The sequence below is a fragment of the Zingiber officinale genome, chromosome 1B (genome assembly GCF_018446385.1).
Source record: "Zingiber officinale cultivar Zhangliang chromosome 1B, Zo_v1.1, whole genome shotgun sequence".
Lineage (NCBI taxonomy): Eukaryota > Viridiplantae > Streptophyta > Magnoliopsida > Zingiberales > Zingiberaceae > Zingiber > Zingiber officinale.
The window spans coordinates 10,375,988-10,402,919 of NC_055986.1; the positions used below are offsets into that span (position 1 = coordinate 10,375,988).

Here is a 26,932-nt window from a genome sequence, read left to right on the forward strand (position 1 = left end):
CAATGGCTTCTTTGCTTATTATAATCAGTCTGTTCCACGTTTCATATCGAGTTATACCAATGCGAGTTTTCCATGCCCAATTTATGAAAAAATATCAAGTACATCAGATTTCGAGAACATGAAATTTAGAGAGTATGTGTCACGTTAAAAATAAAAAATTTCATATCTTTCTATTATTAAAAAATCTCTCTAACAATTCTTTTATAGGTTTCATATTTTTTATCAATTATTTAAATATAATTCAAGATAATTAAATATAACATAGCATAAGATAATTAAATATATCATAATTAATAAATTATATTTTTATGAATTACAATCGTAGCGTGCCTATATATGCTCAACTAAGTCGGCTCGAAGTTGATAATACAGTTGATTATTATATAGCTTGTAATTTCTTCGAAGGTATTCTTGAAATTTTTGGATGGAACTTGAAATATTTATGATGGAGGATCTTCTTCATCATCTGACCAATTGACTCTTACATCTCCTTATTCTCAATAATTATGTTCTGCAAAATAATGTATATATACATGATGTCCTTTAAATTATCCTTATACAAAATCGTCCTGGATCTCTTATCATTGCCTGGGGGTGGTAATTTTTGACCCGACACGAAAACACGACTCGAACCGAATACGAAAAAATAAGGTTAGGGTTGGGTAGTTTCGGGTTCGGGTCGAAATCGGGTTGACCCAATTGACCCAATTAATAAACAGGTCGGGTTCGGGTCAACCTGAAATAACCCAATTACAACCCGCGAATCCGTTTATAAATAATTATAAATTTAAACTAAAATTACAAATTTAAATAAGTTAAAAACCCTAAATATAGATATATACTATTGATTGCAATGTTGCTATGATTTATCATTTATGATATGAATTCTCAATTTGTGTAGATAAATGCTATTTTTAATTTTTAATTTAATATACAAAATTTCTTTAATAAATTCAGGTCATGTGCGAGTCAAACGGGTCAAACGGGTAAACCGGGTCAAATAGGTCAAATGGGTTGGGTTCGGGTCAAGTGCAATTAAACAGATCAGGTTCAGGTTGAATAGTTTGACCCGAATTAATAATCAGGTCGGGTTCAGGTTGTCATTTGCCAAGCCGCCAACCTGCCAACCCGAACTCGCCAACCCGAACCCAAACCGAATTGCCACCCCTATCATTGCCCATCAAGTTAGAGTACCTTAAATGTCTGCTCGACATTCTTTCTCGTGACCTCTTGTCGTTCCTTAAACATTTTTTTCTTAGGATCTTCTTGACAAAAGTAGTCTATTCAAGATAAATCCCTTCGGTTAGATAGTATCTTTTTGTATATTATGGATTGTTAATCATAAAATTAACCTCATTTCCTTGTAAGATGTTGTCGAATAAAGATGATTCATTAACCATGTTAATATCATTACACCACCATACAATCTCAAAAAAGGTGTGTCATATCCATAAGTTCGCAGATGCGATTGCTTCAAATACAATTGTTGGGATGTCATGATCTCCGAGTAAACTAGCCTTTCCAAGCGACGGGGTAATTTTTTCATTGCCAATGCATATAATCAAGATTACCCAACGTACTAGGGAAGTCATGTCTCTGCTCATGCATTTCAGGTAAGTGTTGGATATAAGCAGTATTAGGTATTCTCAAATATTGGGTCCCGAATACTTTAATTACACATCGACAGAAGTTGAATAAGCATTGAATGACAGTTGTTTCAGCAATTCGTAGATACTCATCGTAATGATCAACAGAGACTCCATACGGCAATTGACGGATAACCGCTGTGCATTTTTAAAGTGGCAGCAAACGTTTTTTTTCCCGTCGCATCAACCTTCCATTGAAAATATTTTAAATGATTTTTCGAGGCATCGACTATACAAAGGAATAACCCTCTTTGCATTAAGAATCGATGTCGAAATATATTATCAAGATATACCGGTTAATCAGAGAAGTAATAATTGAAAAGACGAGCATGTCTGACTTCACGATCCCAATTCAAATACCTTCTCTGTGTTCTACCGGAAGAATTTTGAACTCTTTAAAGTATCGTTTGTCGCTGCTCATATAGCTTGAGTATTCTTTGTTTATCTATATCCTCTGTATTTTCTATCAATTCATTTCTTCAGAATTCATGAAGCATAGATTGATCTGGATTTTTAGTCATTTGAAATAAATCAAGATATTTTCGTGGTTGAAAGAAATGGAGAATTAAGAAAATGATAAGAAGAATGAAAAATTAAAAATATATTTATAGATAATTTTTTAGATAAAAAAATAAAAATTAACCGTTGAACAATGGTTAAAAATTAGTCGTTGTTCAACAGCTAAAATAATTTTATTGTTTTATTGTTTTGAATAGAAATAAAAAAATAATAAAAAAAAGAGAACGAAGGAGCGGCTCCGTGAACATGGAGCCACTTTTTCATAGAAGTGAAAGAACTCCCTTCTACTATGGGAGGGATTTCTTTCCCATGGCCACGTCAAAGCTCCACGATAAAAATAAAACTCTTATTATGGATGCTCTTATTACAAGTAAAGTGTATACTTTTAGTAGATATAAGGAAAAATAAAATTTATGCCCGTGGTGTTTGAGTTATTTGTGATGTTAGATCATCTGTCAAGGATTTACTTTGTTGGGAAATTTTTTTGAATTGATCATCTCCAAAATTAATTGATTATAACTAATTCCCTAAATTTAAAAAAAAAATCCAATATTTTTTTCATTGACGGCTATTTGCTTCCACAAAATTCCAAAGCTGATAGTAATACAATTCTTTTTAAACACAAATCTTTCATAAGGAAAACACTTAGAAGAGCAGAAAAATTAACACCCTCTGAACATATCCGTGAAAGAGAAGACTTTTTTTGGGTTAAAAAGCGCAAGTCATTGTTTTGGAAAAAGAAATAATTAGTGCAATTTAAATAAGGAAACTAGATACGGATGCTGATCTTTGCTAACGTATTATTTAATCACATGGATGATGGATGTTCGTCATCAAGTTTCAGTTTGATCATAAAGCTTAAAAAACACAACTAAATTATGGGCGGTTTGACTAATGCAATTATTAATCTGGTTTTATTCCATCCCAAAAGTCTAGGTCATATTAACTTATTCAAGTCTTGTGCTGACACACTGGCCGCCCTAGTTTAGTCTAAAGTTAATTCATGGCAAGATAAGGCCACTACACCCACTAAATCTGAAGGCCACCCAGCTTTTGGAGTGGTGCACTAGTGGCTTATCAGAACCACTGTGCTTTATCTTCAAAAACCAAAAGTTAAGAAAAATCTGAACAAAACTTTTTGATCAACCAATAGTTCTTTATGTATATCGAACAAAGGATTACATAGAACAGGTCTTTAATATCAACTACATTCTGTTCCTTGTCATCAACAAAAGGTTACAACTTAAAAAAAAAAAAAAAGATCATATTATAAGTCCTACATCGAGCTTAGATTACAAAAGCACATCGGATATGGACAAGGCAAGAACAGAGGCAATGGTTAAGCCATCTGCGATAAGTAGACAAGCTAATTACTTTGCCTCCAGATTAACAATTGTGCATGAAATTATCATCATCAATTTTTATGTTCATCTTGAATTCGTCGTCTTCCTCCTCACAAAATGACTCAGAGGCAGCAATCTCATCCCATATCTGGTCCATGCTGTAGACTTTCACACCCTCAGTCACTCCGAATGCTGCAGCAGCAGAGGTATCTTCTTCTGCCATGCTTTCTAACTCATGCTTTGGTACGTTAGCAGGGGAAGACGATGAGGATGACGAGCTGGATGGTGAGCTGAAGAGATTCAACTCCTGTGCCTTCTTGCGCATGTGAGTCCTCCAGTAGTTCTTGATCTCGTTGTCGGTACGACCAGGGAGGGAACGTGCAATCTGAGACCACCTGTAGTTTCAACATGCATATTACACCGAGTAATATTAAGACTGTAGAAGTTGTAGCTGCACTAATAGTAGGTTAAGTATGTCACTTAAACTATGCATGAAGTGGTGAAGTGAGGAACTAATTGTGCACCTCAACATCCCCAAGTCTCAATAAGATTGATATATTTCAGATTTTTCAAGCCTAAATTTCTCTTTATCCACCAAATTTCAGCTAAGAAACTATAATCAGCAAAGGACAGAAAGGATATAAATGCAAGCCATTTTTAGTCTGTAGCTATTTGAACCATGGGGGAAAAAAAGAAAAACTATAACTTTGATTTTCGATGTCATACGATGAGAAGAAAACCAACAACTTTTTTTTCTCAGCGAAGACCTTTCCATATGTAGAGCAATTTAGTTAAATGATTAGACAAGCATAAAGGCCAATAGATCACCCGAGTGTCAAAAATTATCCCCAACTATAGAATTTAAAATTTTTAGAACAAATAAACACACTAAACTATGAATACAAGAAAATCTCAAGAATTTGACTTTGATTCTCATGGTGAAGGAAAAAAGAAACGAAAAGTATTCTGTTCCTCACAATGTTTCAGTAGATTAAGTTAATATAATCAATCAACCAACAGAGAGTTAAAAAACCAACCTTTAGCCTATAACTTAAAAGTTTCTACTATTTCAGACACAGAAAATAATCACTAAACTACAGATTGGCAGTGGAACTAATGTCACTTTCAATTTCATAAAGATACTTTCCCAAATCAAATTGCTAAACATTAAGCACAGCAATACCATTGGATCACAGGGTAAGTTTGACCACAAACAGGACGATCAAATCATTGCAAAATTAATACGAGTTGTTAATTCCATTTTCGTGTATTTTTTCCCCCAAAATTCAGGCTACATAGCATTAAGCACAACATCAGCTCAGCAGCCAAGGAAGGGCGAAAAAAATTCAATATTTTTCAACACATGTAAAATTCAAACCTGTTGCCCCATTTGGCATGGAGTTGGATCACAAGCTGCTCCTCCTCAGGGGCGAATCGGCCATGCTTGAGTCCGGGATGAAGGTAATTGACCCAACGCAGCCTGCAGCTCTTCCCCGACCTGCCGAGCCCTACAACAACACACATACATCCGCGCGACCAAGCAAATTAACTAAAACAAAAAAAAGGACATTTGCATCGATCGATGATTGCTTCCTAAAACCCTAATTTAATGGTCGGTTGCCTTCATCGATCCCCCACCACCGCTCAAACCTGATACCTGGGCTAAGTAATCCCATCGGCGTTCGCCGAACAAGCCCACGAACCACCCCAGTCGCGCGTCCTCCTCCTCCGTCCACGGGCCCTTCTTCGTCGCCGCCGCCGCCATCCGTTGCGCCCACAGAGCTGTTCCGGGGACAAACTTCTATTGGGCATTCCGTCGAACAAATTATAGGCGGGACTAATGGTGGGAGGAAGGCGACGTCACCTGCGACCTCCGTGTTTCCATTAACTATTTGGTTTGTGCTGAGATTAATTATATCATAAATAAATTTTATTTATATATTTTATCATTAAAATTTGTTTAGTATTTGCCTACTTATTAATTAGTATGTCTCTCGCCATTATTAGCTTATTGTGCCATTGACGTGTACCTACATCATTTTTTATTTAAATAGTTTTGGAATTAATTTCTAACGGTATAAAATATCTTACTGAATACTTAATATTTCTCATATAACGGGTCATTGAATTAGAATAAAATACTTTTCATAATTTATTATATATATTTTATCATGGGATCAATGATAATGACCTACTTAGAATGAACAATAGTAACTTTTGCTCAAATTATTAACTTATTGTAGTCATTATAAATTTAAATTTTAATCAATAGTCATCTTGGCTATTAAAGGGGTAGTATGGTGTACATAATTTTCACATGAGTTTCAAAGAAGGGTCGGATCAAAGTCGTCAATTTCAGATTGATCCATCGATCAAATAATTTAAACAGATTAAATTGAGATTATATTAACTCATTTAAAAATGAATTTAAATGTGTCACCTTATGCGAGTTACGGATCCAGATGAGATAAGGTAATATGGGACGGACTCGAGTTGGTCCATGGATTGAGAAAGGAATTTTTTTCTTCAAAATTTTGGATTATGGATTATGATGGTATACACCATGTATATTTTTAAATAAAAATTATGATTTTTTTTTTTTTGTTTCAATTGCTTTAGTTAATAGGTATACGTGTGAAATAAAAAATTAGGAATTTTGAAAAAAATGAATTAGGAATTTTTCTATAAATATTTATTCATGAAACATCAAATTCAATGAATTGTAAAAAAACCTATATTTTTTTTTGTTATAGTTTTTTTAGGTGGTATGATTGAACTGAGTTCTTAGCTCATCTGTCGAAAGATGAATTTTTGACGAGCCACCTGTCCCACCATAGGTGAGCATATCTAACCGCCTAGGTTAGATCATATTGAGTTTATTATATATAATTTTATCCTATATTAAAAGGGGAGTCTTGACATAATAATAAAATTATTACTTTATAATCAAAAGTTTACAGGTTTGAATCCTAAAAATAACCTCTTATAAAAAAATAAATTAAAACTACATACAATAGATCCTTCTCTGATATCTCATATAACGAGAGCTTAGATCCTTCTCTGATATCTCATATAACGAAAACTTGATGCATCAGGTTATCTTTTTTCTAATCTTATCCTATATTGATCTCCAGATCATATAACAACCATCTTTGTTATTATTTGCATAAAAAAGGGTTATTTAAGAAATATTTGTAATTGATATTTATTTACTTCAATTTACAAAAAAACAAAAGTTGGGTAGGCAATAGAATCAAAGCTCAATGAGTAGATTGGTACTCTTTAGGAGTCCGGAAAAGACATCTAATCCATTGGAATTATGGCAAGTTTGAAATGTAAAAAGTAGTCCAAAAAAAAAAGAGCATCAGTTTCTGCTAAACAGTTGAAAGAGTTCCATCAAAGCCTTAGGAAAGCAATGAAATCCAGTGACCAGAGCCAAAAGGAACAATTGCATTATATTTATCACCTTCAAAGTTTTAGTACAATGACTATACGTTAGAAACATTGGCAAACCTTTCTAAACAACATGAATTGATACAATTCCATCAATGGTTACGAAGCAACGGTTAGTTGTGGATCAGTCTCATAGTAAACAATATCTCCGGTGTCAGCTAACATAATGATCTGGTTTCAAACTCCTTAGTAGGATCCCAAATAGGTGAAATGGCAAAGAATCAGATTTGCTGGTACCTTGTAGTATTTTCCAAGCACTGGTTTTGCTGCCTCAGTCTGATGCAAGATAAGTATGCTCAGAGCAATTCTTCTTAAATATATACAAGCACGGATGTCCAAGGAGAAAACTGGTAGTACTCACAGCTTCTATTAAATGGTAGTAAGGTATCTGTGGGAAGAGGTGATGAATCACAGGAGTACCAATATCATGGTGGATATTGTTAATCCATCCATAATCACGATCAAGTGTAGTCAATCCTCCTCTAAGATAACTCCACTCCTGGTAGATGACAAGAGTGCAAAATTATTGGCTGTTAAGATGGATGGTTTTTGAACAATAACATCAAGTTTTGGTTAATATAGTTATAACTACATAAAATTTTAACTGGAAAAAAATCTTGCTTTGGTGCTACACTATCAGCTAATAAGAATTACTTTGTTCCTAGGTGAGATGGACAAAAAATTATTAGCATTCAAGAATTTTGGATCGACAGCACCAACATTTTATCACAGTCAACTATTTGGCTCAGTGGAAAATAGTGACCAACTAAAGATCTTGCTCCTAGTTGATATGAGCAATAGATTGTTAGCTTTTCAGATGGGTGAGTTTAAATGCAGCACACCAAGTTTCTTTCAAAATTCATTATCCAGCTTCCTTTAGAAAATCATGCTTTGTGGACAAATATGAAAAATTGAGATGTAAAGGATTATGAGCCTCAACATGTAACTTTGGATCACCAGCACCACGGTTTGATCACAATTAACTATGCTATAGAATCCTAGATTAATTAGCTGATATGACGCTGTTCTGAGTTCAGCCATACAAAGTTCTGCTGAAAGCTTGATTCCGGATTTTTAACAAAGCAAACACTAATGGATTGGAAATAACAAAGATGCTACCGGATTATGCAAAACAATAGAAGGTTATCTGGATACTTGCAATGACTTCTTACCTTTCCACGGAACCAAGGTTGTTGGTTACTACTCGGAAAATCTATAGGTTCCACCGTACAAAAATTTTGTACAAAGGTCTGAACCTTTTCCTAGCTACCACATGTTCTTTTAAATTAAATTTTGGATCGCCTGCGGAACTTAACACGTTTGATCCAAAACTTAATCTATTTGTTCTTTTAGGTTTTGACTTGGATCTCCTGCGAAACTTAACACGTTCGACCCAAGTCTCCTTAAGTTATTAATTCCATTAAATATTAATTTCCATAATTGGTTCCCAGTACTGACGTGGCGAGGCACATGGCCTTCTTGGATATGGGAGCAACCACCACCGACTAGACAAAACCTTTTATAGAAAGATAATATTTAATTTCCTAAAATAACTTTAGGTTAACCAAAGAGAACAATCAAATCACAAGGAAAAGAAAAAACAAAAGAACACAACTTCGAAAAAACATATTCGAAATTCTAGAACGTAAGCCTCTTGTATTTGGTATTATTTCCATAAATAACTAGCATGATGCGGAAAGAAAAATTACTAGTTATACCTTGTAGAAAAAAAACCTCTTGATCTTCTACCGTATTCCTCTTCTAACCTCGAACGTTGTGTGGGCAACGATCTTCCGAGATGAGAAACCACCAACCACCTTCTTCTCCTCCAAGCAAGGTTCGGCCACAAAGGAAAAACTTCACCAAGGAGGAAAACCAAAATACTAACCAAGCTCCAAGAGATGCTAGCTTTCTCTCCTTCTTCTTCTTCTTCTCCGAGTAGTATCCGGCCACCACAAGAGCTCCAATGGAAGAGAAGGGTTCGGCCACCACAAGAGGAAGAGAGGGAGAGGATGGCCGGCCACACCAAGGAACAAAAGAGGGAGAGGAAATAATAGATGTTGTGTCTCATGAAGGCACCCTCACCCATTCTTTTATATTCCTTGGCCTAGGCAAATTAGAAAATTTAATTACAATAAAATTTCCTCAATTTCCTTGACATGATTTAATTGAGAAAAATAAAATAAAATTTCCCAAATTACAATCTCATGGCCGGCCACATCATTGGAGAACAAATTGGACAAGTTTTAATCAACAATTAAAACTTCCTAATTTGTTTCCGGAAATTTTAAAAAATAAAATTTCTCTTTAAAATCTCTTCATGGTTGATAAAAGGAAATTTCTATAATTTTAATTTTATCAACATGTGAATAATTTTTAAAGAGAAAATAAAACATCTCTCCAATCTACAAATAAGGAAAGAGATCTAATCTCTTTCTTTAATCTTTTGTAGATCTTTTACAAGAGAGATATTTTAATTTTAATTCTCTTTAAATTATATCTTCCACATAATAATAAAAATTAAAATTAAATTTCTTTTTTAATTTAATTTGGCCGGCCCTACTAGCTTGGGTTCAAGCTAGGGCCGGCCACCCAATTTTATACCTAGGCCGGCCCTAGCTTGTTCCTAGCTTGGCCGGCCCCTATTGGGTATAGAAGGTGGGTATAGGTGGGTATAGAACTCTATAAATAAGAGGCTACGATAGGGACCGAGAGGAGGAATTGGTTTTGGTCTCCCGATAAAATTAAGCATCCCGTGTTCGCCCTGAACACACAACTTAATTTTATCAATGATAATTCATTCCACTAGAGAACTATAATTGAACTACCGCACCAATCCCAAATTACATTTTTGGGCTCCTTCTTATTATGAGCGTGTTAGTCTCCCTGTGTTTAAGATATCGAATGTCCACTAATTAAGTGAGTTACTGACAAGTCATTTAATTAATATCTAAGTCCAAGAGTAGTACCACTCAACCTTATCGTCATGTTGGACTAAGTCCACCTGCAGGGTTTAACATGGCAATCCTTATGAGCTCCTCTTGGGGACATTATCAACCTAGTATCTCTAGGACACAGTTTCCTTCCATAATCAACAACACACACTATAAGTGATATCATTTCCCAATTTATCGGGCTTATTGATTCATCGAACTAAATCTCACCCATTGATAAATTAAAGAAATAAATATCAAATATATGTGCTTGTTATTATATTAGGATTAAGAGCACACACTTCTATAATAACTGAGGTCTTTGTTCCTTTATAAAGTCAGTATAAAAGGAACGACCTCAAATGGTCCTACTCAATACACTCTGAGTGTACTAGTATAATTATATAGTTAAGATAAATTAATACCTAATTACACTACGACCTTCTAATGGTTTGTTCCTTTCCATTCTGGTCGTGAGCTACTGTTTATAATTTATAAGGTACTGATAACATCATCTTCTGCATGTGACACCACATACTATGTTATCTACAATATAAACTATATGAACAACTACAAACAAATGTAGACAATTTGACTAAATGTGATTCTTTATTTATAATGAATGTTTACAAAGCTTAGGCTTTCAGTATATACTCCAACAATCTCCCACTTATACTAATGACTAAGCTGCCATATCTTCTACCATACATCTGATTCTCATTCCCTCCACATGCCGATCGAAAGCTTTCGCCGGAAGGGCCTTAGTGAAAGGATCTGCCAGGTTATCTGCTGATGCAATCTTGGCGATGACAACTTCTCCTCGCTTCACGATATCTCGTATCAGGTGGTACTTGCGCTCTATATGTTTACTTGCCTTATGGGCTCGTGGTTCCTTCGAGTTTGCAACTGCACCACTATTATCACAATAAATTGTGATGATTTTGGGCAAACCAGGAATCACATCTAAGTCCATTAGAAAGTTCCTGAGCCATACTGCTTCTTTAGCTGCTACATATTCTTCTTCCATGGTTGAGTCCGAAACGCATTTCGCTAACACCTCCATGAAATGGCTCCACCTCCTAAAGTAAACACATAACCTGATGTAGACTTACTGTTATCCCTATCGATTGGAAATCAATCGTGTAACCCACAGGGAGCAGATCGTCTGCTTGGTAAACTAGCATATAATCTCTAGTCCTTCTCGGGTACTTTAATATATGCTTTACCGCAATCCAATGTCCTTGTCTGGGTTACTTCGATATCCTGACCATGCCCACGGAAAATAGATATCGTGTCTCGTACATAACATTGCATACATTAGGCTTCCTACACCAAGCATAAGGAACCGCTTTCATGTCCTCTATCTCTTTCGATGTCTTGGAGACATCTCTTTAGATAGAGCTACTCCATGTCTAAAAGGTAAGAAACCTTTCTTGGAATCCTGCATGCTAAAACGAGCAAGGATTGTATCTATATATGAAGCTTGGGATAGATACAACATTCTTTTCTTACGATCCCTTATAACTTTGATCCCAAGAATGTGTGCACATTCTCCTAAGTCCTTCATATCAAATTGTTTGGACAACCATACCCTTACGTCTGATAATACCTTGACATTGTTGCCAATTAACAAAATATCATCTACGTATAGTACAAGAAATACCACCACGTTTCCGTTACACTTCTTATATACACAAGACTCATCCGGACTTTGAATAAATCCATATGACTGGATTACTTCATTAAACCGGATGTTCCAAGATCTTGAAGCTTACTTTAATCCATAAATGGACCGATTGAGCTTGCACAATAGATGCTCTTTGCCCTTTTCAATGAACCCTTCTGGTTGCTTCATATGGATGCTTTCTTCAAGACTTCCATTAAGGAAAGCTGTCTTGACATCCATTTGTCAAATCTCATAATCCATATGAGCAGCAATGGATAAGAGTATCCGGATAGACTTAAGCATGGCTACCGGTGAAAAGGTCTCCTCATAATCGATTCCCTCTTTCTAAGTGTACCCTTTCGCAACAAGCCTAGCTTTAAAGGTTTCTACCTTCCCGTCTGTCCCTCTTTTCCTTTTGTAGATCCACTTGCATCCAACGACTTTTACACCATCAGGTGGTTCTACAAGCTCCCAGACCTTATTAGAGTACATAGACTCTATTTCAGAATTCATTGCCTTTTGCCAAGATGCTGCATCTATATCTTGGAATGCTTCGTCATATGTCCGGGGATCAGGTTCATGTTTACCCGGGATCAAATCTGAAGATTCTCCCAAAAACATGAATCTTTCAGGTTGCCTTACAACCCTCCCACTACGACGAGGCACTGTCTGTGGTTGTGTATCATGTGTGACACGTGTTGCAGTCTCTTGTGGTACTTCATCTTGTACTGGTAGTATTAAAGCGTGTCCTCTCTAATTTCTTCTAAAACTACTTTACTACTGGTGTGATCCATTATATAGTCTTCTTCTAAAAGCGGGCATTGGTGCTAACAATGACCTTCCGGTCTTTAGGACTATAAAATAAACCACCTTTCGTTCCTTTGGGATATCCTACAAATACGAACTTCAGACGGATTATAACTTATCAAGATCTGGTTTCAAAGACACGTGCCGGACTACCCCAAACCGAATATGTTTTAGACTGGGTTTTCGCCCATTCCACAATTCCATGGGAGTAAGAAACTGATTTAGAAGGTACTAAGTTCAAAACATACATTTGTTTCCAGAGCATATCCCAAAACGAATTTGGTAATTCAATAACTCATCATCGATCTAACCATCTCTATAAGAGTCCTATTCCTTCGCTCGCTACACCATTCTTGTTACGAGTCGAATTGGGATTGAATCGACCTCCGATAAGTAATTCCTAAACTCTCCTAAAGGTATTCGCCACCACGATCGATCGTAGTGTCTTGATACTTTACCTAATCGTTTTTCCACATCGACCTTGTATTCTTTGAACTTATCAAAGCACTCGGACTTGCACGAGCATTAGGTAAATATATCCGTATCTTGAATAATCGCCCATGAAAGAGACAAAATATTCAAAACCTCCTCTTGCCTAGATAGACATAGGACACACAAATCCGAGTGAACCAATTCTAACACTTCTTTGGCTCTATACCCTTGGCCTTGAACGGCCTTTTGGTCATTTTACCTTCTAAGCTCACAAGTTGAAAAATTTTCCAACTCTAATGAACTCAAAAGTCCATCGGCTATAAGCCTCTGAATCCTACTTAAGTTAATATGACCAAGCCTTAGATGCCAAAGATATGCTTGGTTCATTTCCGAAGGTTCTTTTCTCTTATTAGAATTAGAAGATGAGTTATAAATTTCCATGTTTTGCTTTGTGGAAGAAATTGGATTTAAAGTATACAAATTGCCAACTAATGCACCAGAACAGATAATCACTTTATTTCTTTTAATAACTACATCGTTACTGAAAGAAACTGAATATCCATCTTGATCCTGTCTGGAAGCTGAGAAAACGAACCTGCCGGTGTGACGTGTCTGGAAGGTTGACCGCATCCCCATGACCCGGTCGATGATCTGTCCTCTACGTTGACCAGATCGTCAGAAGTCCTCCTCCAGTCAACTGTACCTGTATCCAGCGACCGGGTTCCCCCGGTCTCTGGTACCTCGGTGCTCGAGGCGAATCCCAGACATATAAGTAACCGCATAATAATGACAGAATAGTTAACTAAATGCGGAAAAGGTACGAGAACGTACCCTGGCCCAGGAGGGCGCCCTCGGATGGATGAGTGAGCTAGTCGTGAAACTGACCGAGTCGTCTTGACCCGGAAGGGTGGATGCCTCTGAACCGACCGAAGAGGAGCTGGGTCCGGAGGTGACAACGCGGAGCCGAATGTGGCATGGATCTGAAGGGTGACACACAATCGGAATACAACGGCGACACGACCGGCGTACGACATCGGCTCGCAGGCCGGAATGCGACAACGACGCGTAGGCCGGAATGTGACAACGACGCGTAGGCCGGAACACTAGGCAAAGTCGGCACCAGGACTGCCGGTAAGTGCCGGAGGAGGGCTGCTGTGCGCGCGGAGGCTGCCGGCGAGGGAGGCGCTGTGCGCGCGGAGGCTGCCGGCGAGGGAGGCGCTGTGCGCGCGGAGGCTGCCGGCGAGGGAGGCGCTGTGCGCGCGGAGGCTGCCGGCGAGGGAGCTGCTGTGCGCGCTGAGGCTGCCGGCGAGGGAGGAGAGGAGGAGAAGAAGGAAGCGCCGGCGGCTTCGTCAGCGTCGGCGGAGAGCTGGAGAAGGAGAGAGAGTCTCCTTGATGGCTGGCGGCGGCCCAAAATCACGAACCCCCGCCCCCTCTTCCTGAATCTATGAACAGTGCTTAAAAGCACTCCAAACCCTCAATGAGCCCAAAAGACCAAAACGCCCTTTGACCTCTAATTAATTCCCCTCATGCCATTCTCATATCCGGAACACATCTAAAAACAGTTTAGAAACTGAAATTAAATTCTTTCTAAAACTGGGTACATAAAGACAATTTCTTAAAATCAAATTTCTATTTCTACTAAAAGATAAGTAGACATCTCCCACTGCAACAGCCGCCACCTTAGTAGCATTGCCCATGTAGACGGTAATCTCTCCTTCAGTTAGTCGTCGGGTTTCCTGGAACCCCTGCAAGGAATTGCAGACATGATCAGTGGCTCCAGTATCTACACACCAGGTGCTAGTAGATAACACCGCTAAACATGTTTCAACAACTAGAGCATGAGATATACCTTTGTTGTTCTGATTCCTACGAGGACAGTCCACCTTCCAATGTCCTGCCTGCTTGCAGATGAAGCACTTGCCCTTGGGCTTCTTCACTCCAGCTTTAAATCCCGTACTCTGAGATTTATTCACTTTCTTTGCTGAGCCAGCTTGTTTCTTCTTCTTCTTTCCTTTCGGTTTAGAAGTAGAACCATTTTCAGCATAGTGAATTTGAGAATTATGACGAAATAATCCTTCTGCTGCTCAGTAGTTCCCCTAATGAATAAATCCTTTTATTCATATTATAGTTCAGTGAAACGCTCAAAACTTCTAGCGTTTGGAGGATCATATCGATCCGGGTTTCCCATCAATTTCTCCTCCAAGGATTTGTATCTCATTCGGATAAGCCATCATCTTTAGGATATGATCCCTACAGGAGTACCCTCTTTCATGGTGGTCATTATCTTTCTCATAGCTTCTTGTCTAGAAGCCCTATCCCGATGACCAAAGAGTTCCTTGAGATTGTTCATAATATCATAAGCAGTTGGTAAATCTTTATGCCGATGTTGCAATACATTTGACATTGAAGTCAAAATGTAACACCACGCCATCTCATCCGCTTTACCCATCTCTTATGATATTCAATCTCCTCTTGGGTTGATTCACCAATGGGTGCATCGGGACAAGGTTCATCAAGATAAATTTATAGCTTTCAGCAATGAACAATGTCCGTGTTCCTTTTCCAATCTATGTAATTAGGTTCAGAAGTCTATTTTGTTGAAGTATGATGGATGGGTTGAAAGTCATCCTAAGAATCACAAATAACTTTTGGTCAGAACTCTAAATTTAGAATAATATTGATTCCTCAAACAATACTATTTTAAATTAACCAACACCTCATCACACCGTGAATTTTGTATGCCACGTTAGTGTGGACGTATACAAATTCAACATTTGTAAAAGGAGGGTTTTAACCCATTAATTTTATTATCTTGTCAACCTAACTTTTTGACAAATAAAATTAATAGTTGGTATTATTTGGTCACACAAATAATAATAGTGACTCCATTGGGGAGGATACTATTAGATGTGTCTAAGTGTGTACCATTACTTGACACTAAGTCCTTTAATAAGATTATGTCCCTTCCGTTGGGGAAGAACACACGCTCTTAATTAATTTCCTATAGTCATCCAAAAATGGAAGTCTGTTATAGTGATCCACAAACAAGCTCATCCGTTATGGAGGAAGGCACTCAGAGCCAACGTGCAAGCTTGTTTGCATCACTTACAAACCAGTAATGGAGACCATGAGATTTATTTAAAAATCCCTCTCCCACTTAGTTATTTATAAATGAGGAATTTTAACTATGTTAGCCTACTTAATACTTGTAAACTAACATGCACACACAGCACAATATAAAAGCAATAAATAGAAAATTTAATTTTCAACTATTATGACTTTTATCTTTAATTGTCCTCCGTGTGTTGTCATCCCAAGCTGCTGCCATATTTGGCCACCGCCTCCGGGTCTAGCTGTCGCATCCATCTTGCTCCTAGTTCCACTGCGCCTCTGGTTCTTAGAAGGTTCCACGCTTTGCAAGATTCGATCCGCGACATAAATAGAATTTTACATTTTGATCCTATATTCCATAAAAGGAATGTACATGTATCTAGATCAAAAATAAAATCCTAATAAAAACTAAATACAGCTTCTGCTGTATTTTAATACAATCATGCACACACATATTAATGACCTTGACATGTTCAAGGGTCCAATCACACACATAATAACTAAAAGCCATAATAGTTGGATCCTGCATCCACAAAGTTAGCACATCCTACTATTATCCTGCCTAAATTATGTATGACATGTGCATAATTAAACTAAATACCAAATACACGAGGCAAAACCCTAGCTCGATACCAATTGTTGGTAGCTCAAAACCTATAGGTTCCATCGCAAAAAATTTTGTACAAAGGTCCGAACCTTTCCTAGCTACCAGTGTGTTCTTTTAAATTAAATTTTGGATCGCTGAACTTAACACGTTTGATCCAAAACTTAATCTATTTGTTCTTTTAGGTTTTGACTTGGATCTCCTGCGGAACTTAACACGCTCGACCCAAGTCTCCTTAAGTTATTAATTCCATTAAATATTAATTTCCATAATTGGTTCCCAATATTGACGTGGCGAGACGGCCTTCTTGGATATGGGAGCAACCACCACCGACTAGACAAAACCTTTTATAGAAAGATAATATTTAATTTCCTAAAATAACTTTAGGTTAACCAAAGAGAACAATCAAATCACAAGGAAAAGAAAAAAACAAAAGAACACAACTTCGAAAAAATATATTCGAAATTCTAGAACGTAAGCCTCTTGTATTTGGTATTATTTCCATAAATAACTAGCATGATGCGGAAAGAAAAATTACTAGTTATACCTTGTAGAAAAAACCTCTTGATCTTCTACCGTATTCCTCTTCTAACCTCGAACGTTGTGTGGGCAACGATCTTCCGAGATGAGAAACCACCAACCACCTTCTTCTCCTCCAAGCAAGGTTCGGCCACAAAGGAAAAACTTCACCAAGGAGGAAAACCAAAATACTAACCAAGCTCCAAGAGATGCTAGCTTTTTCTCCTTCTTCTCCGAGTAGTATCCGGCCACCACAAGAGCTCCAATGGAAGAGAAGGGTTCGTCCACCACAAGAGGAAGAGAGGGAGAGGATGGCCGGCCACACCAAGGAACAAAAGAGGGAGAGGAAATAATAGATGTTGTGTCTCATGAAGGCACCCTCACCCCTTCTTTTATATTCCTTGGCCTAGGCAAATTAGGAAATTTAATTACAATAAAATTTCCTCAATTTCCTTGACATGATTTAATTGAGAAAAATAAAATAAAATTTCCCAAATTACAATCTCATGGCCGGCCACATCATTGGAGAACAAATTGGACAAGTTTTAGTCAACAATTAAAACTTCCTAATTTGTTTCCGGAAATTTTAAAAAATAAAATTTCTCTTTAAAATCTCTTCATGGTTGATAAAAGGAAATTTCTATAATTTTAATTTTATCAACATGTGAATAATTTTTAAAGAGAAAATAAAACATCTCTCCAATCTACAAATAATGAAAGAGATCTAATCTCTTTCTTTAATCTTTTATAGATCTTTTTACAAGAGAGATATTTTAATTTTAATTCTCTTTAAATTATATCTTCCACATAATAATAAAAATTAAAATTAAATTTCTTTATTTAATTTGTCCCCTACTAGCTTGGGTCTGTTAGGCCTACCACCAATTTTATACCTAGCCACTTAGCTTCCCAAGCTAGCTTGGTCCCCTATTGGGGTATGTAAGGTGGGTATAGGTGGGTATAACTCTATAAATAAGAGGCTACGATAGGGACCGAGAGGAGGAATTGGTTTGTCTCCGATAAAATTAAGCATCTCGTGTTCGCCGAACACACAACTTAATTTTATCAATGATAATTCATTCCACTAGAGAACTATAATGAACTACCGCACCAATCCCAAATTACATTTTGGGCTCCTTCTTATTACGAGTGTTAGTCTCCCGTGTTTAAGATATCGAATGTCCACTAATTAAGTGAGTTACCGATAACTCATTTAATTAATATCTAAGTCCAAGAGTAGTACCACTCAACCTTATCGTCATGGACTAAGTCCACCGCAGGGTTTAACATGACAATCCTTATGAACTCCTCTTGGGGACATTATCAACCTAGTATCTCTAGGACACAGTTTCCTTCCATAATCAACAACACACACTATAAGTGATATCATTTCCCAATTTATCGGGCTTATTGATTCATCGAACTAAATCTCACCCATTGATAAATTAAAGAAATAAATATCAAATATATGTGCTTGTTATTATATTAGGATTAAGAGCACACACTTCTATAATAACTGAGGTCTTTGTTCCTTTATAAAGTCAGTATAAAAGGAACGACCTCAAATGGTCCTACTCAATACACTCTGAGTGTACTAGTGTAATTATATAGTTAAAATAAACTAATACCTAATTACACTACGACCTTCTAATGGTTTGTTCCTTTCCATTCTGGTCGTGAGCTACTGTTTATAATTTATAAGGTACTGATAACATCATCTTCTGCATGTGACACCACATACTATTTTATCTACAATATAAACTATATGAACAACTACAAACAAATGTAGACAATTTGACCAAATGTGATTCTTTATTCATAATGAATGTTTACAAAGCTTAGGCTTTCAGTATATACTTCAACAAAGGCAGCTTCTCCTCATGTCCATGATAATGCAAGTATGTCACAAGATCAAGCCACATGACAAAAACCTGTGTTTGGAACCAAAATAGTTTCAGCATCATCCAATTGCCACGTGAAGAACAAGATGGAAAGAAGAAGAAAAACCAACCCAATATGGAACACCATAAAGCTTAAGCATCTGAATAGGACCCATCAAAAAGGTTAAACCAGTGAGGATCACCAACATTGCTGTCCAACAGACAGTTGATGTAATAACATCCTTCCTCTCGCTAGGAGCAAATAAATCACTACTAGGGTGGAAATGCGAACCGGACTTCCCTGGACTTCTCCCCTACTGTTATGAATAGAGGATTAAGTCTAAGCATGATTGAAATAATGATTTCTCTGTAGTCAACTGCAAGGTGTCTAGTTTGTTAGTCACCAGGTAGAAGGGGTATCCAAACATAGGGAATGACGATGTGAATCGAAGCTTCTTGGTTGAGTTATTAGGCAACTGCAACTAGAACAAGATGAATTAGCTTCACTAATACAGTCGTTTTCAAGGTGGATACGGTAACAGAAAAAAACAATCTCCAACGCAAGGATGAAAGATGAGTTATTAACCGGGTGCCATGATTCATCATTCTCAACAAGCCCATGATTCTGGTGATGAATCCGGTGGCTAATCCTCCTGCACAGCTCAAAGCAATCAGATTAATTGGCATTAGTCATTAATGCAAACATAAATTGACTTACTAAGATTTAGAAGTTAGAATCCTTAGATTTGGAGAAAATTGTTACCATCCGTGGTAAGGAACAAGAATGGAAGAATGAAGCAAATGCCCAACCACACTGTTAAGCTTTGGGTCGTTTCAGAAACTCCCATGCCCAGGGCCGCAGAATTGAAGCTTTGTTTTAAAATTTACAAGCCAAAAAATTTCAAGTTTCTAGAGGAAACAAGTAAATTTCACATTTTAAATTAGGGTTTGTTACATACCAGTCATGGCCGAGAACGAAGAGAGCCCAGAACATCGCCCCCTGGGCAACCCAGTAGAGCGACCACACTATCCAACTATTGATGTACACAGCCGCTGCTGCAAGCCCTAATAACACCACCACATCGCGCACCGCATAGCTCATCGAGCGCCACGGATCCCTCACCCAGAAATGCTTGGGAATGGCCGCGCGGATCTCCGCTAGCCCGAACAGCGGCAGCATTACGGGGTCAAACGCTAGGCCCTCCGCTGCCCTCGGACGAATCACGCTTGACGGCACGCTGACACGAAGCACCCACTCCCGGTGGCCGAAGGGGCAGCGGAGATCGATGCCATTGGCGGTGGAGGCTAAAAAACAGGTTGAAGTGGAGGGGACGGGACAGAGGAGGCCGGCGGCGGGCAGAACGCCGGATTGGAGGCGAGGGAAGGTAGGAGGGTGACGGCCCAACTCGCCATTGCGGAGGCCCAACGTGGCTGCTTTCCTCGCCCTCTCTCCTAATCCAAGGCAGTTCGCCGTACTGCTTTAATAGCCTCTCTTATCTCCCTTGTCGTCGTATGTACAAACTTTGCCTAATTGATTCTGGTTTGCCTTTGGCGCTCACTGAGGAGGTAAATCACGGATGACTATTAACTTAGAGAATAAAGACTAGCACATAAAGAAATAGGGATGTAAATGAGCCGAACCGAGCCGAACGTTATTATGCTCGAGCTCGGCTTGAGCTTGAATTAAATTTTTATTACAAGGCTCGAGCTCGGCTCGATTTGGAATTATCAAGTTCGCGAACAATTCGAGCTCGACTCGTTATTAGCTCGATTATTATAGTTAACGAGCTTAATTCGTTAAGCGAGCTCGAGCTCATTTTCGGGCTCATTTTAGAGTTCGTTTTTTTTTGACTCATTTTAAAGTTCATTTTAGAATTCGTTTTTTGGCTCGTTTTAGAACTCTTTGTTTGGCTCGATTTAAGGCTCATTTTTTTTGGCTTGTGAGCCTACAAACGAACATGTTCACAACTCGCAAGCTCACGAGCCGAATATCCTTAAGCTCGAGCTCGGCTCGATAAAATTGTCGAGCTCGAAATCGAGCTCTAGCTCGACTCGATAAGATAAACGAAGGAACTCGAACGAGTTTTTTATCGAACCGAGTTTTAAATAACTCGCGAACCATTTGGTTCATTTACATCCCTATAAAGAAGGCATTTACCTCTACTATGTCGATTGCCTAATTAATTCTGAAATTATATGGAGATGGATCAAAAGATATATCATTCGTAATTATAATTGGATCTGATATGGTGCGTGTTTTGTGGGGAAGATAGGATGATGTGGCTTGGAGTCAAGGCCACAAGAGGGTCAGCAGTCAAGTTGATCTGGAGGACAGGAAGGTCAAAAGTCAAGCCTCCGTGGCTGGTCAGCAGTCGGGCTGATATGGACAGCAGGGAGGTCAAAAGTCCAGCTTATGTGGCCAAAGTCAAAAAAAAGGATTATAAGACCCAGCCCTGATAGTAAGTAATAAATGGGATTGGGGGCCATGTATAGCTAAGGATGGAAACTACCAGCAGGTCTGCTATCAGGCCCAGTGTGCAGGTCGGGACGCTCATGCCTTGGATAGTCAAGACATATGAGGGTCGGGAAGCTGACCCAGCATGCAGGTCGAGACGTTCATGCCTTGGATAATAACAGACAGATGTGGGTCGGCGGACAGACCCAGCGTGCAGGTCGGGACGCTCATGCCTTGGATAGTCAGACAGATAAGGGTCGGGAAGCCGACCCAGCGTGTAAGTCGGGACGTTCATGCCTTGGATAATAGCAAACAGATGTGGGTCGGCGGACAGACCCAGCGTGCAGGTCGGGACGCATTTGCCTTGGATAGTCAGACAGATGAGGGTTGGGAAGCCGACCCAGCGTGCAGGTCGGGACGTTCATGCCTTGGATAATAGCAGACAAACGTGGGTTGGCGGACAGACCCAGCGTGCAGGTCGGGACGTTCATGCCCTGGATAACAACACAGATGTGGGTCGGCGGACATACCCAGCGTGCAGGTCGGGACGCTCATGCTTTGGATAATAGCAGACAGATGGGGGCCGGCAAACAGGCCCAGCGTGCAGGTCGGGACGCCCAAGCCAAAGGTCACCGGTCTGAACACAGACCTGGAAGGCAGATCGAGATAGCAGGCGACAAGGGCAGATCCGGACACGAGCTTAACATAGATTGGGACATACAAGTTGAAGGAAACAATATATAGTATATAAAAACAGGGCAGGTCCAGATCCTGGATCAGTCAGGAGCTACAGGACAAATCAGCCGAGGAATCGCAACCGCTTGTCAAAGGGAATAATCAAGGTGTTAGGGAATATGCCAACAGTCGGGGCTCAATACACCTTTGGTTTTGCCGCCAGCCTATTAGGAAGAGCCACGTGTCAACCACCGCTAGACAAAGCCTGACAGCCGACATTCCCTGACACCCATCCGACCCAGGAATCTTCGTTGCAGTATAAAAAGGGATGCCTTGTCCCTTATGTAGGTACACTCACTCGTCATTTCTTACTAGCTCTTTACTTTTCGTCCATTCTCTGCGATTTCTGGGGAAAAATTACCTGACTTGAGCGTCGGAGGACCTGACCCGGGACTTTTTCCCTGGTTTTTGGTCTCTGACGACCGGTGGACTCGTCTGCGTGTGTGTAGGGCAACAACACCATCATCCTGATCATTCCTCTCCGTAAGCCGCTCGTGTGAGTCTCTCCAGGAGGGTACCTTGCAGAGTCAGCATTTTAACGACTCTCCGTCAACTTTTCACACAACAAGGCCCGCCTTCATCCGACTCAGCTTCCGGACGGGATCAAATTTGGCGGCGTCTGTGGGAACACAACAACCTGTTCCGGGACGTGACGTGACGATGGAGGAGTCTGGCCGTATTCATGTCACTATGACCGCCGGAGAGTACGAGCTCTTCAAGGAGGCCAAAAGGTTGGCAACATCTGAGAGACAGGCAACTGTTTCACGACCACGACAAGCTCCTGCTGAAGCTTCCAAGGAGCCCCTCCCCGTTTCAGATCGGGGTTCTAAAAGAAACAGCCTGAGGTATTTCCTCAAAATCCTTATCGTGAGCATGGGGTGGGATATTATCAGCCAGAGCCCCAAGAACAGAGCCTTAAGAAGGAGCAGCCTCAAGCCTCTATGGCTGAGAGTTCACTACCGCGGGATTCAAAGAAGGGGAAGGCCTTTGTCGCACCTAAGGTGCTCCCCGAGGATCCGGACGAGAAAGTACCTTTCTCGGTTAGGATTCTAAATGAAAGACTGTCTAAAGGTTATAGAGCCCCGTCGATCGGAGAATATGACGGGAGCAAGGATCCGGAAGAGCACTTGCGGAAATTCAAAAATGCAGCCCTGCTGCATCAATATAGTGATGCTATTAAATGCAGAGTTTTCTTGAATACTTTAGCTGGCTCAGCCTTAAAGTGGTTCGATGGGTTACCTCAAGGGCCCATCACCTGTTTTCTGGACTTCAAAACGGCTTTTCTGCGCCGATTTGCTAGCAGCAAGAAATATCAAAAGACAGATCATTGTCTCTTCGCTCTGAAGCAAGGGCCGACTGAGCCCCTGAGAAGTTATATTAACCGTTTTAATCAAGTGGCTCAAGATGTCCCCACTGCCACTTCAGAGATTCTGATGAGCGCCTTCTCCCATGGATTAGGAGAAGGGGAATTCTTCAGAGTTCTCATCAAAAATCCCGCTCGAAATTTTGATGAGATGGTGGAAAAAGCTGCTTCCTACATTAAGGTGGAAGAAGCACAAGCCCGAAGGAAGGCTGAAAGACCACTTCCTTCCGCCAATAAGCAAGAAAGAAGAGCGCCTCATCTACACCCTCAACCTCTGCCGCGAGCCCGAGAAGGCAGACCTGCCTTTCATCATGGGTAGACCCGACCCCGGGCCGGGTCTGGCCCGGACCCGGCCCGGGCCCGTAACCGGGTCAACGGGCCGGTCGCCCGTTGACCCGGTTCGCCGGGTCGAACCGGAACCGGCCCGGCAAGTTTCCGGGCCGGTTCCGGTTCAATGGGTGTAAAAACCGGTGGGTTGAACCGGCGGTTCAGCCGCAATTTTTTTTTTAAACGGCTTGAACCTCCGGTTAACCGGCGGTTCATAGCCATTGGAACCGCCGGTTAACCGGCGGTTCGTAGCCGTTGGGAGGGTTTTTTAGGTATTTTTTTTCAACGGTTAGGATCATTTGACCGTTTTTTGATCAATGGCTATGATTTAGTGTCCGTTACTATCAAAACTTTATAAATAGAGAGCTTATTTCATCATTTTTCACACACATCTTCTCTACTCTTAATCTCATTTTCGTATTCTCTAATCTCTATACGCTTTCGTTTTCAATTTTCAATTACAATGGAAGGAGGCCGCGGAGGTGCATCATCTCGAGCTCGGAAGGGAAAGCAAATAATGAATCCACGGGAGGAGGACCCCAACATTCAATCCACCGATGATGAGATCGAGCATCTTCCGAATCCGACACCCGACACACAAGGAAGTACCGATGCAATTACTTCTAAGGTTCGGGAACTTCCTCCTCTAAAGTCTTCTATTTTTACTAAACATTTTAAGAAGGTCACTCTTCCGTCGGGAGAAATGCGTGCAAAATGTAAGCACTGCAATGCTTCCTACAAATTCCAAGCCGGCGGCGGCTATGGGTCGTTGAAACGACATGTAGAAACGAAGCACCCGACGGAATATGGACTCGACCGTTCTCAAACACAATTATCAAGATTTTCTTCAACTAGCGGTAGTATCGATTCCGGTTTATTTTTATATTCGGATAATAAATTAAGAGAATCATTAGCTAAATTTGTTTCCGTAGAACATCTTTCTTTTAGTTTTGGATCTAAATGCACATTTGAAGATTTTTGTAAAGAATCTCTTAATCCATGTGCTAAACGTGTTCCTAGGACTACACTTACTCGTACAATTAAAAAATTAGTAAAATAAGGAAAAAAGAATTTAATTGATGAATTTAGTAAATTAGATAATAAAGTTTCTTTATGTTCCGATATTTGAGTGATCATTGAAACACATTCGTATATGGTGTGACTTGCCATTGGATCGATAACTCTTGGAACCTCCAAAAAAGATTATTAGCTTATAGAGTTTTTGATGAATCACATAATGCTCATAATATCGCACAATTATTATGTTTAATTTTAGAAGAATATGGTTTAACTCATAAAATATTTTCAATATCATTAGATAATGCTAGTTCTAATACCGCTTGTATAGATGATCTAAAATTTGTTTGTCAACCTATTATTGGAGGTTTATTTTTTCATATTCGTTGTGCATGCCATGTTTTAAATTTATGTGTTCAAGATGGTTTAAAAATTTTAGAAAGTTATATTAAACTAATTAGAGTTGCAATTTCTTATTTATGGTCTCATCCATCTATAATGAAACAATGGGGTAGGTTTTGTAAAATTAATGGAATGAGACCTAAAAAATTTCCACGTGATGTACCAACACGTTGGAATTCAACATACCAATTATTACAAGATTCATTTCAATATAAAGAATTATTATGTTCATTTTTTGCACAAAACATTAATACTAATATATATTTATTTTCACAACAATGGAATATTTGTAGTAGTATTTGTGAAATTTTAAAAGTATTTAATGATGCAACCGAACAACTTTCCGGTGTTTATTATCCAACTGCTCAATTAGTTTTAGAAAAATTTTCTAATATAGTATTAGTTTTAAATGAACATATTAATAATGAATCTTTATCTCCTTACATCTTAGCTATGAAAACTAAATGGGAAAAATATTTTTATTTAATTCCTGAAATTTATTTAATTGCATTTGTTTTAGATCCTAGATTTAAATTAGAAGTTTTACAAGAAATGTTAACTTTATATTATGATGCTTTAATTCCAATTAAAGATTCTTCTTCTCTTGATCCAGCTAATATTATATATAATGTTAGAATTTATTTATATGATATTTATAATCAATATTATGCAAAATATGGAACACAAATTAATATTTCTGAAATTCAACAAACTACTAGTAGTAATTTAAAACTTACAAAAGCACAACTCTTATTAAAAGAACGGACAAAACGTCCACGGGGATCCTCAAGTTCCACACAGGAACTTGAGAATTATTTTACGACTTCTTTTGATTTTAATGAAGCAGATAGCGAAAACTTCGATATCTTAAAGTGGTGGTCACAGAAGGCTCAAAGCTTTCCCGTTCTCTCCGTGATCGCAAAAGAAATTTTAGCTTGTCCAGTGTCAACTGTTGCTGTGGAGCAGACGTTCAGTGCCGGCGGCAACATATTAGATGAACGACGATCAACTTTGTCTCCCGACTCATTGGAAGCCCAACCATTACTGGACGATTGGACCAGAGCGGAGAAAAGAATCCAAGGAATGCAACTTTCAAATGACGAAGTTGAAGATTTTGATACTGAAGGAACAAATACGACAGGAACAGGAAATGGAAGTGAATGAAAATGTAAAAGGATAAAAATGTAAAAGAACTACGTGGGCTTTGATTCCCCTAAAGGGATACGTAGGCAACTTAAATAAGTGCAAGCCCTTTTTTTAATAAATTTTAATTTCTAATTTTTAATGTTTAATGTTTAATTTTTAATTTTTAATTTTTTTTAACATATTAATCTTGAACCGTGACGAACCGTGACGAACCGTGAACCGAACCGTGAACCGGCGGTTCTGAACCGTGAACCGTAACCGTCTTGGGCGGTTAAGGTTAAGGGTCGACCTGCCTGGAACCGTCGAACCGGCGGTTCCGAACCGTCGAACCGGCGGTTCCGAACCGTCGAACCGTCGGTTCCGAACCGTGGTCAGGTCTAATCATGGGCCAGAAATTCGACCTGCCCCTCGAGTTGCTGCTGTACATGTTCCCCGACCAGGGTCAGGGAATAATCGGTACTGTACCTATCATCGGTCACATACGCATGATACTAACCGTTGCTTTCAGTTCGCTCGAGACTCCAAGCGGGCTGCCGAGATGGGTTTACCTCCGCCCGAGCTAGCTCCTCAGTTG

General features: G+C 39.1%; 2 protein-coding genes and 1 long non-coding RNA gene across 3 annotated transcripts; all 3 read right to left on the reverse strand.

The window, feature by feature from the left end:
* Positions 1–3,300: 3,300 nt before the first annotated feature.
* Positions 3,301–5,406, reverse strand: LOC122050320 (myb-related protein MYBAS1-like). Its single transcript, XM_042611240.1, has 3 exons — positions 5,159–5,406; positions 4,887–5,016; positions 3,301–3,903 (listed from the first exon to the last, which is right to left on the reverse strand). Exons 1-3 carry the CDS (start codon positions 5,271–5,273, stop codon positions 3,552–3,554), a joined length of 597 nt encoding a protein of 198 aa, XP_042467174.1. The 5' UTR covers positions 5,274–5,406; the 3' UTR covers positions 3,301–3,551.
* A 1,533-nt stretch (positions 5,407–6,939) lies between these two features.
* LOC122050331 lies at positions 6,940–7,456 on the reverse strand. Its single transcript, XR_006131264.1, has 2 exons — positions 7,323–7,456; positions 6,940–7,237 (listed from the first exon to the last, which is right to left on the reverse strand). It is a non-coding gene; the product is annotated as an uncharacterized LOC122050331 (long non-coding RNA).
* Positions 7,457–18,826: 11,370 nt separating this feature from the next.
* Positions 18,827–21,859, reverse strand: LOC122026542. The gene is made up of 5 exons (XM_042585305.1): positions 21,705–21,859; positions 19,873–20,388; positions 19,677–19,783; positions 19,500–19,566; positions 18,827–19,389 (listed from the first exon to the last, which is right to left on the reverse strand). Exons 1-5 carry the CDS (start codon positions 21,857–21,859, stop codon positions 19,314–19,316), a joined length of 921 nt encoding a protein of 306 aa, XP_042441239.1. The 3' UTR covers positions 18,827–19,313.
* Between the last annotated feature and the right edge of the window lie 5,073 nt (positions 21,860–26,932).